Raw genomic sequence first — 12,289 nt, 5'->3', positions numbered from 1 at the left:
AAAAGCTAAAGATGTTTTTCTTAAGATCAAGAACAAGACAGGGTTGTCCACTTTCACAGCTTTTATTCACTATAGTATTGGCAGTCCTAGCCACAGCAATCAGAGAAGAAAAAGAAATAAAAGGCATCCAAAAGAAAGAAGTAAAATTGTCACTATTTGCAGATGACCTGATACTACATATAAATAGTCCTAAAGATTCCACCAAAAACTTACTAGAATGAAAAATGAATTCAGTAATGTAGCAGGACATAATATTAATAAGTCAGTTGCATTTTTATATACCAATCATGAATGATCAGAAAGGGAAATTAAGAAAGCAGTCCCATTTTCAATTGCATCAAAAAGAAAAATGCCTAGGAATAAATTTAACCAAAGAGACAAAAGACCTATACTCAGAAAATTATAAATCATCGAAGAAAGAAATTGAAGAAGATACATATAAATGGAAACATATACAAGAATACACTAAAAATGGATTAAATATTTAAATGTAAAACTTGAAACCTTAAAGACCCTAGAAAAAATAGATAGGCAATAAAATATCTGATGTTTCTCTTAGCAATATTTTTTTTTTATATATCTCCTTGGGGAAGGGAAACAAAAGAAAAAATAAACAAATGGGACTGTACATCAAGCTACGAAGTTTTTGCACAGCAAAGAAACCATCAACAACATGAAAAGGCAACCCACTGAATGGAAGAGAATATTCACCATTGATACATCTGACAAGGGGTTAATATACAAAATTTATAAAGAACTCATACAACTCAACACCAACAAAACAAACAATCCAATTTAAAAAATGGGCAGAGGACCTGAATAAACATTATTCCAAAAAGGACATACAGATGGCCAACAGACATATGAAAAGATGCTCAGTATCAAGAATCATCAGAGAAATGCAAATCAAAGCCACAATGAGATACCACCTTACGCCTGTCAGAATGGCTATCATCAACAAATCAATAAACACAAGGATTGGAGAAAAGGCAACCCCCTGGCATTGTTGACGGGGATTACAAATTGGTGCAGCCACGTTGGAAAACAGTATGGAGATTCCTCAAAAATTAAAAATAGAACTGCCTCAAGACTCAGCAATTCCAGTTCTGCGTATCTAGCCAACGAAATCCCAAACACTAAAAGAGATATACACCCCTAAGTTCATTACAGCATTACTTACAGTAGCCAAGATATAGAAACAACCCAATTTCACACCAATAGATGAGTGAATTAAAAAAAAAGATCTGTGGTACACATGCACAATGGAATATTACTTGACCATAGAAAAGAATGAAATCGTACTATTTGTGACAACATGCATGGGCCTAGAGGATATTGTGCTAAGTGAAATAAGTCAGACAGAGATAGACAAATACCATATGATTTCACTTATATGTAGAATCTAAAGAACAAAATAAATGAATAAACAAAACAGGGACAGACTCATAGTTACAGAGAACAAATTGAAGACTGCCAGATGGGAGGAGGTGTGTGTGTGTGTGTGGGGGGGGGGGGGTCGGAGCAGGATGAAAAGGGGGAAGGGATTAAGAATTACAAATTGTTAGATACAAAATTGTCCCAGGATGTAAAGTACAGAATAGGGAATGTAGTCAGTAATACTTAATAAGTATGTATGGTACTCGAAATATCAGGGGTATCCCTTTGTAAATTATATGATTGCCTGAACACTATACTGTGTACCCACAACTAATATAAAATAATACTGAATGTCAACTATCATTGAAAAATAAATGTAAAAATGACAGGACAGCAAGACAATGAGTCTTGAACTGTTAGCTAAGCACAATCATTAATTAGCTAGCTACCTAAATAAATAAATAACCAAATGCAAAAAAATTAGAAAAATAAAAACTATTTTCCATTCAGTTTCTCTGTATCAGAATCATTCTTCACTAATGACAAGTGGTATATGATGGTTTACCTTCTTTTCTGTCATTTTGATTAAAGTCCAAATTTAAAGTGCATTGGATGAGAAGGAATAATTATTTAGTAATTAACCCCAATCATGCTGTGATACAGCCAATTCAATTTTCCTATGAGTGTATATGTGCATAAAACCGAGAATGAGAAAGTTGGGTTGGCGCTCTTTCCCATCAATTAGAAACTAACTTTTAAAATCTTGGTTTCCACTCAAAATTATTGAGTGGTCTGTCTTGGTGAAAATTCTAAGAGATGAAACATACTCTAGTTAGATATTTTTTTCCTGTATGGGCTGGTTGACCTTTAACCTTTCCCAGGGAACTTGGTCCAAAAGAAAAGGTCTTGTTTGGGCTCCTCTAAACTCCATACATTTGTAAACTTCTCGTTTCTAACGATCACTCTTACCTGGTGCGTTTCTTTTCAGAAAGCAAAGATCAGCATGAAAACCTGAACAAAGGAAAACAGGATGGTCACCCTCCGGCCACTTACACAACATTCCGCCGACCCGAAGGCCCGAAGGGAAGGGCATCATTCCGATCATTTTCTTCTTGACCCCTTGCCTCATCTCCGTGTTCTCTAGACAGCTGACTGATGGTTGAGTTTCACTGTACGTTCCTTTGAAATGCAAAAGCAGCAGACCCTGGGAGAATGGGACACCTTCCCTGTTTGTAAAAGCTTATGGTGTTACACGGATAGACCGAGACAGCATGTTAGAGGAGGCAGAATCTGCATTAATTCTGAACATGCTACACATGAACCTAAAATTCACTTTTCTGAGGATATTCCTTCTACAATAAGACTCCTTTCTACGGACAACCAGTGCTCCACATGACCGCGTGCGGGTGTATGGTTGAAGTGTCATTTCTAGTGAGTTGTATCAGTTCACATCTACATCTGTATTTTCTATCCTAAGAGTTAAGGACCGTTGATCAATCATCATGAAGGCTTTCCCAACTCCTTGAGAAGTTGCTCTCCATAAATATATATTTGTGAAAGAAGATGATCATATTTTTGCTGGTAAGAAAATGAAAAAAAAAATAGAGCAGAAGGAAACCCCTTTCTTATAAATCATTTTAGGCAGAAATCAGTGTTTTGTTTATCGAGGGCTTTTATCAGACCGTCTTTGGAAACCCTACATAAAGCGAATCTGTAGCAGAAAGAAAGAAAATGAAAGGTGTGCCTCTCTATTACTTTGCCATGGCTTTTCACAAAGAAAATAGGAAGCCATATTTTGGAGGAATTTAAATAAGTGATGCTCATAAAAGTATCAGACGCGACTAATTGTTGGATTGGCATCTGCCTAGAACTTGCTAATTAAACACACCTGTTGGAGTATTTTAACATCGCTGGGACCATCTGTGTATGTTATGGCAGGTGATTCAAAGCTGTAAAATGAGTATGCAATTATTCATCATTTGAAGGAGCCCAGGAAAGAATTTTATTTTATGTTGGAGGGAAAAGAATAAATCTATGACTCTTCTAAGAGTACTTCGAGTCAGCTTATGATGCGTTGTGATGGTTTTGTCTGACATGAGTAGGTGTGGCTTGTAAAATATTATTTCAATGATATTTGTTGGGGGTTATGGTTGTAGATAAAGAGGAGAATTTATGGCTATTGCAAACCCATTGTGGAAAGCAACTTAAAAAGAGAGCGTTCTGACTCGCAACTAAGTTTGTATTTATGTAAAGTATGGTCTCCTACCTTAGTTTGTCATTTGAGTGAGAAACCGTAGTGGGTTTTTTTGGTTGTAGTTTTGCAGTCTTCCTGTCTCCTTCCCTCCTTCCAATGTGTATATTAATACTCTTCAATGAAAATATAGGGCATTTAACAAAGATCGCTATGTGCAATACTGTATTTAGTGTTTCTATTTCAATTTTTTAGGATGTTAATTTATATGAAAATAAAATGAGTAATCAAAGGTTCGGTGTCCATTGCGTGCATGTTGCCCAAGGATATTGCAAAATGAAGCCATCGCATATAAAACTGCGGAGGAAAAGAAGTTAGACTATCTCTGTGTGAAGATTCCTAAACGTTCTTATTTACAATGGTTAATAGTTAAGTATTTGATGAATGCTTGTTTTCCAAGATAAAATAATTATTGTGCTACATCAAAACATATTTTGAAAAAGGTTGAAGTTTTCCTAATGTAATTGGAAGAAAAAAGTATTTTCCACTTATGAACAACAACATATTAATGTTTGAGAAATCTTTTAGAAGTCAGATGCAGGAATTTATTTGGTACAGAATAAGTGGTGAAGGGCTGTCTATATAATATAAAAGGCTAATATGCAAAGTGTCCCTTGGGAGTTCAACTGGGAGACCTGGAGTTCAATCACTCGCTATGACATGTACTGACCACCAGGGGCAGCGTGAAACGAAGGAAAACCCCAGCCGGCAGCAGGAAGGCCCCCATCGGACCTGATCGCTGGCCATGCCTAGGGACCCTACCCGTGCACTTGACCAGAATCAAACCTGGGACCCTTCTGTCCCCAGGCCCATGCTCTATCCATTGAGCCAAACCAGCTAGGGCAGCAAAGAGGGAATTTAAACGAAAATTTAACGAAAGGCCAGACAAGTCAGGGAAAACAAAACAAAACGAAGTCTCGTAAAAATGAAGTGACTGTGGACGGGAGGCAGGAGGACCTTAGGAGGAGGAGGAGTTGTGGCTAACAAGCTCTGGGAAGCCGGTGCGACCATTCTTTGTATGACACCAGCTTGTCATTAACATTTCCACTTCCCAGCCAATTAGTGAGCTCGGGCTTTCGAAGGCTGTACTTTGGGGTTTTGTTTCCCATGGAATACATCTCCAATTATATAATCAGAAGCAAGAGGAGGAGGTTTCGTGTTCTAAAATGGTGTGATAAAAGGAGCACGTAGCCCGTCTCCTCTCTGAAACCATCCCAAAGCCACGGAGAATCGAAATGCAAACGCCAGCGCTGATTAAAATGAGCGGTGCCCGCCGCTCCAGCCACACAGTGTGAGGGGTCCTCCCCGTGTGTGGGTCTGGGAGGAGGAGGCAGAGAGAGGATGCTCATGGCGACGGGCCTCAGAGAAAGACGGTGGGGTCTGCTTTTTCGAGGTGAGGTCTCATCCTTAGGTCCTGCCATAAAATCCTGTGTTTGCAATAATGGGCCTGGACACACCAATTGCTATTAGAAGCTTCCCTGTATGTGGTTTATTTAAAACACACACACACACACACACACACACACACACACACACACACACGGAGGAGGCCTGAGTGGTAAATCAGACAGGCAAAAATCAGATTGTCAGAAAGGCATCTACCAATAAAACAAGGGTGAGGCCTGGCCGGCGTGGCTCATTGGTTGAGAGTCGACCTATGAACTGAAAGGTGACGGTTCGATTCCCCGTCAGGACACAAGCCCGGGTTGTGGGCTCCATCCCCAGTGGGGGGTGTGCAGGAGGCAGCCCATCCATGATTCTCTCTCATCATGGATGTTTTTATCTCTCTCCCTCTCCCTTCCTCTCTAAAATCAGTAAAAAAAATATTTTTTTAAATCAATCATCCAACTTCAGAAACAAGTGAATTGGAATGCCTTAGTCTCCTTTAAGTGGAGTGTTGGGTCCCATTTAATGAACTAAATTGAATTATTTATTGTGAAGTCAAATGAAATCCCTTGTAAATGCAACAGTAAACCAACCGTATGCCGTTTCATTCAAGTTTTCATTTTTTTTTTTATTGGTAGTTAAGTCTCTTGAATGGCAGATAAGTCAATTCAGGGAGAAAGTGAGATGCTGTGAAACGAAAGGATTTAAATTAAAGGCCGAGACGCGTGACAAGTGAATGTGAAAATATACAAAACTCGGGACAAGCTCTGGCTCGCGTGTGCCCGGGCTGCTGACGGGAAGGCGGGGTTGACAGCAGACTTCTATTTGCAGCAGCTTCTCCAGGCTTCCTGGTTCAGTCTTTCTTATTCAGAGCACACAGTGAGAACAGCTTACGAATTCTCTCTTCATACCGGGTTTGGCTCAGTGGATAGAGCATTGGCCTGCGGACTGAAGGGTCCCAGGTTTGATTCCCGTCAAGGGCACATGCCCAGGTTGTGGGCTCTATCCCCTGTAGGCAGCATGCAGGAGGCAGCCGATCCATGATTCTCTCTCATCATTGATGTTTCTCTCTCTCTCTCTCCCCCCTCTTCTTTCCTCTCTGATATCAATAAAAATATATTTAAAAGAAAGAAAGAAGGAAGGGAGGGAGGGAGGGAGGAGTGAGGGAGGGAGGGAGGGAAGGAGGGAAGGAGGGAAGGAGGGAAGGAAGGAAGGAAGGAAGGAAGGAAGGAAGGAAGGAAGGAAGGGTTCTCTCTCCAGCTGCTGGGGTCTGTACGAGTCTTGGAAACTCCCCAAGACCAGGGCTGAGAGCCACCCCCAGCGCTTCTGCTCTTGGATGCCTGGTTCTGATTCTCTTTGAAGATGCTGGGCCCCAAGGGCGGGTGATCATGTGACCTGGGCTAGGGGTTCGACTCACCATGGCCCGACAGAAGCCCTCCTAACGCTCAGCGCCCCTAGGCTGCCCACGGAGCCCAGCTCAGACTGTCTCTTTCATGGCGCGTCACACCAAGAGCCCATAGAATCCTAGAGTCTCTTTATTTGTTCTATAATTTAATAGTACACCTATAAAATAATTACATTATACTTATAGCTTTTCTTCATTTATAAACAAAAACACACACAATTAAATACGATTTGAGCCATTAGAAGGTAAACTTTGTACATACAAGACCCCCCTTGCAGCATATCGTATCGCTTCCATTGCTCTGCCCACCATCGGGCGCGACGAGTGAGCTAGTGTTTGCACTCTGCGAGCACATGGCTTCATCCTTCCCCTACCGGCCCGGTTCTGTGCCCATACAATGACAGGGGTTGGCTTTGCAGTGTGGCCGGAGGCTGCCCTGCCCTCCCCTCCCCTTCCCTCCCCTCCTCCTCCTCCATCGGCCTCCATTCCTTCCCTCCCAGCGTTTCTGCTGCGTGTTCTGCCTGAGTCTGACTTGAGGTTTCCCACTACATGCAAATGCCCTGACTTCGGGCCCATTTCTGAACCCAAGAGCTTCTTTACAAACTGCACATTCTGCTCAGGTCCAAGGGCGTTTCAGAAGTAACGGAAATGAAACTGACCGGGCAGGGGGGGTGGAAATGGATTCCCGGACATGTCACGCCCACCGAATCCTTGCTCTCCAGGGGGATGTGTAGACCTTCCATCACCTTCTGATGTCAGGAAGCCTCCGTCTCCCTTTCTCCTGTATCTGGGTAACTAACAGGCCTTCCTGAGTTCCCCGGCAGAGCACATAGGACCCCGTGCTTGGGCATTGCCAGGGAGAACCTTTCTGCGCATGCTCACTCCCACCCATCAGATTGGCATCTCATTCACATTTATCAGATTCTATAGACATCACTCACAGGGAACCTTTCGATGGGGCAGTTGAGCAAAGGGAAAAGAATTTTTTTTTTCAGGAAATTAAATTATGTCCACTGCCTTACATCAAGAGACCACAACATGAGAAGCTCAAGAATTCATTAGACAAATGCAAGCTGGCCTCAGGCTGCCCATCTTTTATTGGTGAGTCCGTTCTTTGAAAAGGAAGCTGGTTGCTTCCTGCCAGGAGAGAGTTTCTGGATTTCCATTTGACATGTTGTAGCCTTGACTTCCTCCTAGACCACAACACGACCCTATTCCTTATCTTCTTACTATTTCTCTCTTTTCAAATAGTGTTGCTTAGTGCCATGGCAGTGAAATAGTATACCTTCTCACCCCACCTATGCCTGGTACATACTCTCGGGGCTTCTGGGTCTCCGATGAACCATTTCCCAATGTACCCGCCTCCCCACCCCCCACCACCCCAACCTGCTGCCTACATTGTGGTGCCAGGACTGCCTTCCATTCAAGGGGAAACCACCCCTCCTCCCTCACCTCCCTTCCCAATCTAGAACAGGCACCTGCCAGGCGTTGTTTCTGGTCCCGACTCAACTCAGAACCTGCTGCAAAGCCGGGGTCCAAACCCGTGCGTGAGACAGTACCAGGCGGGGTTTGGAATAGTGTGAACAGCTCTTTACAGTACAGGCCAGGGAGGCCGCCATGCCGGGCGCCGCTGTGCAGGCTGCGCGTGTGAGAACAGGCGAATGGCAGGGAGAACAGCATGCGCTCGAGTTCATCTTGAGTCCGTTGTTGGCGGTGGGGGGAGTGAGGATGGTGGCGGCGGCTGGGGGTGTGGGGAGAGCGTGGCCTGCTGTGAGCAAGGCCCCCAGGGAGGCCCATGTGGCCACCCAAGTCGGCTTCTTGGCATCAGGGGACGAGGAACTCCCCGCCCACAGGCAGCTGCTCCGAATCCGCAGCTCAGCAGCGAGAGGGCAGCCCCAGCCACGGGGACCAGGGGGCCCGGGGGCACCAGGGGGGCCAGGGGGACCGGGACCAGCAGCAGAGGGTTGAGGGGCTGCTCTGAAGAGGGGCGCATCCTTCACTCCGGGAGGCAGAGGGCGAGCAGGAGTGCAGGCGAGGCCAGGGAAACGCTCCCCTTTCCACACGGTGGAAACATCCACGCCTCTCCCACCGCTGGGGGCCGGTCCAGCATCTTCCTCCGGGCTCGGGAGGCCCAGGGTGGGCCACCACCCACCCACCTGCCAAGCTCCCCTCGTGGCCACGATCCGCCCCCAGGGCACGTGCTTGCTGCGTGAGCGGGTTCGAGGATGGGGACAGGGACAGGGACCGGGACCGGTGCGCGCGGAACGGGGCGGGGCGGCGTGCGCCCAGGGCGCGCGCTCACTGCTTGTCCGAGTCGCTCAGGTTCACGGACATGCACCGGCACTGCTTGACCTTCTGGATCTTTTTGAGTCGGAAGGGCGGGTCCAGGCCGGGACAGTCGAGCTCCACGAGGACCGAGGCGACGCGCTGCGGCTTGCAGAAGGCGCACGACTGGAAGGACGCCTCCTCCTTGCGCACGTGGCGCGGGATGTAGAAGGAGTTGCACTGGCCGTAGCAGAAGCGGTTGAGCACCGTGCGGCTGCGGCAGCCCTCCTCGCCCACCGTCTGCCGCAGCGGCTGCGTCTTGCACCAGTCGCTCTTCAGGTACTTGCGCTCGGTGACCACCAGCGCCTCCTGGCTGGACGCCAGCACCTCCTTGACCTGGTGCTGCCAGCGCTCCGAGTTGTTGCTGCTGCTGCCCCCGCCGCCGTCCTTGTAGGGCGAGGGGATGGCGCCCGCCGGCCGGTTCTTCCTGCCATGGGCCGCCCTCGCCAGCGCGGCCGCCAGGATCAAGGAGAGCCAAAGCTTCCAGAACATCCCTGCAGCGAGAGAAGCATCAGAGAGAGAGAGAGAGAGAGAGAGAGAGAGAGAGAGAGAGAGAGACATCAATGATGAGAGAGAATCATGGATCACCCGCCTCCTGCACGCCCCACCCTGGAGATGGAGCCCAGGACCTGGGCCTGGGCCCTGACCAGGAATGGAACCCTGACCTCCTGGTTCATAGGTCCATTCGCAACTACTGAGCCAGCCGGCTGGGGTCATGGTTATATTGTCATTGATACCTGAGGGGTCAGCAATATCCCTCAATAGAGACGATTCTTTTCTCTGTTTACACCTTCATCCTTGTCATCGTCATCACCATCATGTCTACATGTAGTCATTCCCTCTCTGCGCATGTTACCACTCAGTGAACTGCATGGGATTCTTTTTTGTTTTGTTTTTTACAGAGAGGAAGGGAGAGGGATAGAGAGTTAGAAACATCGATGAGAGAAGCATCGATCAGCTGACTCCTGCACACCCTCTATTGGGGATGTGCCCGCAACCAACGTACATGCCCTTGACCGGAATCGAACCTGGGACCCTTCAGTCTGTAGTCCGGCGCTCTATCCAGTGAGCCACACCAGCTAGGGCTGCATGGGATTAACATGGACACTCCAGGATGGCATGTGACTATTACATATAGAAAGCATTATATAGTTATAGAGTGTGCATTAATTATACTATGTACACATAGCAGGCATACGCATAGAGAATGACTAACATTTAATATTAAGTGTATTGAACTTCCTGCATTATTACCGATGGCTTCAATAGATTCATGTTAGCGATGACAGTTAATATGGATTGGTGCTCAAAATCCATCAGGTTCCTTTCCTGTATAAACATAATTATCGGTGTTCTAGGGCAGTGGTTCTCAACCTTGGCTGCACATTAAAATCACCTGGGAATCTTGTTAAAATCCTGATTTCTGGGCCTCATCCCAGGTGATTCTAATGTGCAGCCAAGGTTGAGAACCACTGTTCTAGGGCGTAGGTATTATCATTTTATAGCGGAGGGACCCGAGGCATGGAGAGTCCGCATCACTGTCGAAGATTACACCGCCTGTATATTTCAGTCCAGGCCTCTTGGCTCCAGGTGCATCTAGTTGCCTCTCTGTTAAAAATAATCGTCCTTGTGTGGAACGTAATGATCAACATAAACTGATGAACAAAATAGATCCAAAGACAGAGAAGCATGGAACAGACTATCGAATCCCAGAGGGAAGGTGGGGGAGGGTGGGTGGGCGGGAAGAAATCAACCAAAGACCTTATAGGCCTGTAGGCGTCACCCTTGGACACAGACAATAGGGGGGTGAAGGCCTGGGGTGAGGGGCGGCGGTGGGCTGGAATTCAATGGTGAAAAAGGGGGACATATGGAATACTTCCAATAATAAAGATTAAAAAAATTATTATCTTAAAATATCTAAGCTAGAGCGATCGCTTGATAGATGGTCAACAGCTAGGAACTTCCGGTTGTAAGATAACTAAGTCCCAGGGATGCAACGTGCAGCATAAAGACATCTAAGCTCGGTGTCACTATTAGTCTAACACACAAGAGGCTTCCGCATGTCACCAGCCGGGGATGCCTTCACCGAGAATTTGTTGAGTGTTTAATCTAGAGCAAGCGCTGTGATAAGCCGCGTAAATTCCAGTAACGCCCTCAGAGTCAAAGTGTTTCCAGGGGCAGATGAGCCCTTACAGAAGCTGCCCTCCCATCCTGATCTCACGGGGCCTCACCGACTCCTCTTTGCTCACCCTGCCTTTCTTTCATTCTTTCCTTTTTTAAAAAAAATATTTTTATTGATTTCAGAGAGGAAGGGAGAGGGAGAGAGAGAGAGAAACATCAATGATGCGAGAGAATCAATGACTGGCTGTCTCCCGCTAGGGATTGAGCCCACAACCCGGGCATGTGCCCTTGGCCGGAATCGAACCTGGGACCCTTTAGTCTGCAGGCCGACGCTCTATCCACGGAGCCAAACCAGTAAGGGCTCACCCTACCCTTCTGTTCTGGAGTGAACTCAGCATTCTTCTGCTCTAGAACCTTCCGCTGCCTCCCCCTCCCAGGGTTGTATGGCCCCAGGGGACAGTGGGGGGACAGAGAGAGAGCATCAGTTCTTCCTGGAGGGGGAGCAGGAGATGTCTACAAAGCATCTCTTAAAAGTCCGAGTAGGATTCCTCCAGGTGTTGGCATGGCCGGAAGTGCAAGAGTTAGGACCTAGAGTTAACTGTTAGGTAAATGGAGGTGACATGGGAAGGGAAGTCAAACCATGGAGGGCAGAAGGGGAAAAAAGAGCAGCTTTTCTCTTCTTGTCCAACGCAATGATTGCAATTTTAAGGCCCAGTTTTTCCAGGGCCGTTCTCCTGCCTGCTTAGTTCCACGCATGAAGAGTCGCGTGACCATGGCCACGCTCCCAGCAGGCTCATGGCAAGCATCGGGGATTGGACCCGCCCGGCCTACATAGCTTATTATGTTTGCAGAATGATTTGTGATCTCAACAGTCTCTTAAAAAGAAAGTACGTTGGTTCCATTGGAGCAATTTCCGACATTATTAACGTGATGCGTCAACACAACCCCAAGTGGGCAAGCGCCCGCCAGGAAAGACTGACAGGGTCGGCCTGCTGCTCAGCTCCTGGTTCCAGCAACAGCTTCACAGGAGGCTGCGATGGGCTCAGAGATGCCTGCTTTCGCTCGGCAGGTCCGAGGTGTTGTCGGGGAGAACGGGGCTAACTCGTGTTCAGGTCAAAGAGTCTTAGAGTCAAGAGGATTCGGTGTGGGACTGACAGCAAGCATCCTCTGGAAGCTTCACCTCAATTTCCAAACATCTGGCGATCACCTTAGCAGTCGCGTCCCACAAGAGTCTAAGAGGAAAAGCACACTGCCGTCTTCAGGACCTGGAAGGGGGCGATGGAAGCTAGATGAGGGGGGTCAAAGGAGGCTCTTCTCTCTTTCCTACCCCACATCTTTTTTTTTTTTAAATATATTTTATTGATTTTTTACAGAGAGGAAGGGAGAGAGATAGAGAGTTAGAAACATCGATGAGAGAGAAACAT

At 46.6% G+C, this 12,289-nt stretch overlaps 2 protein-coding genes across 2 annotated transcripts in view; one reads left to right on the top strand and one right to left on the bottom strand.

The window, feature by feature from the left end:
* FMN2 (formin 2) overlaps positions 1-3,864 on the top strand; it is a gene marked incomplete at its 5' end in the record, with an annotated part of 126,386 nt that extends 122,522 nt beyond the window's left edge. The window contains one exon of the mRNA XM_081114281.1: positions 2,366-3,864. Within this exon, the coding sequence (XP_080970407.1) occupies positions 2,366-2,392 (27 nt within the window). The 3' untranslated portion in view covers positions 2,393-3,864. The remainder of the gene's footprint in view (positions 1-2,365) is intronic.
* Positions 3,865-6,531: 2,667 nt separating this feature from the next.
* Positions 6,532-12,289, bottom strand: part of GREM2 (gremlin 2, DAN family BMP antagonist) — a 48,731-nt gene continuing 42,973 nt past the window's right edge. The window contains exon 2 of the mRNA XM_081114280.1: positions 6,532-9,238. Within this exon, the coding sequence (XP_080970406.1) occupies positions 8,718-9,236 (519 nt within the window). The 5' untranslated portion in view covers positions 9,237-9,238 and the 3' untranslated portion in view covers positions 6,532-8,717. The remainder of the gene's footprint in view (positions 9,239-12,289) is intronic.

Source organism: Myotis nattereri (genome assembly GCF_964212035.1).
Source record: "Myotis nattereri genome assembly, chromosome: 20".
NCBI classification, from domain to species: Eukaryota; Metazoa; Chordata; class Mammalia; order Chiroptera; family Vespertilionidae; genus Myotis; species Myotis nattereri.
The sequence above is the reverse complement of the archived record's forward strand: the minus strand, read 5'-3'. Positions and strand labels throughout refer to the sequence as shown.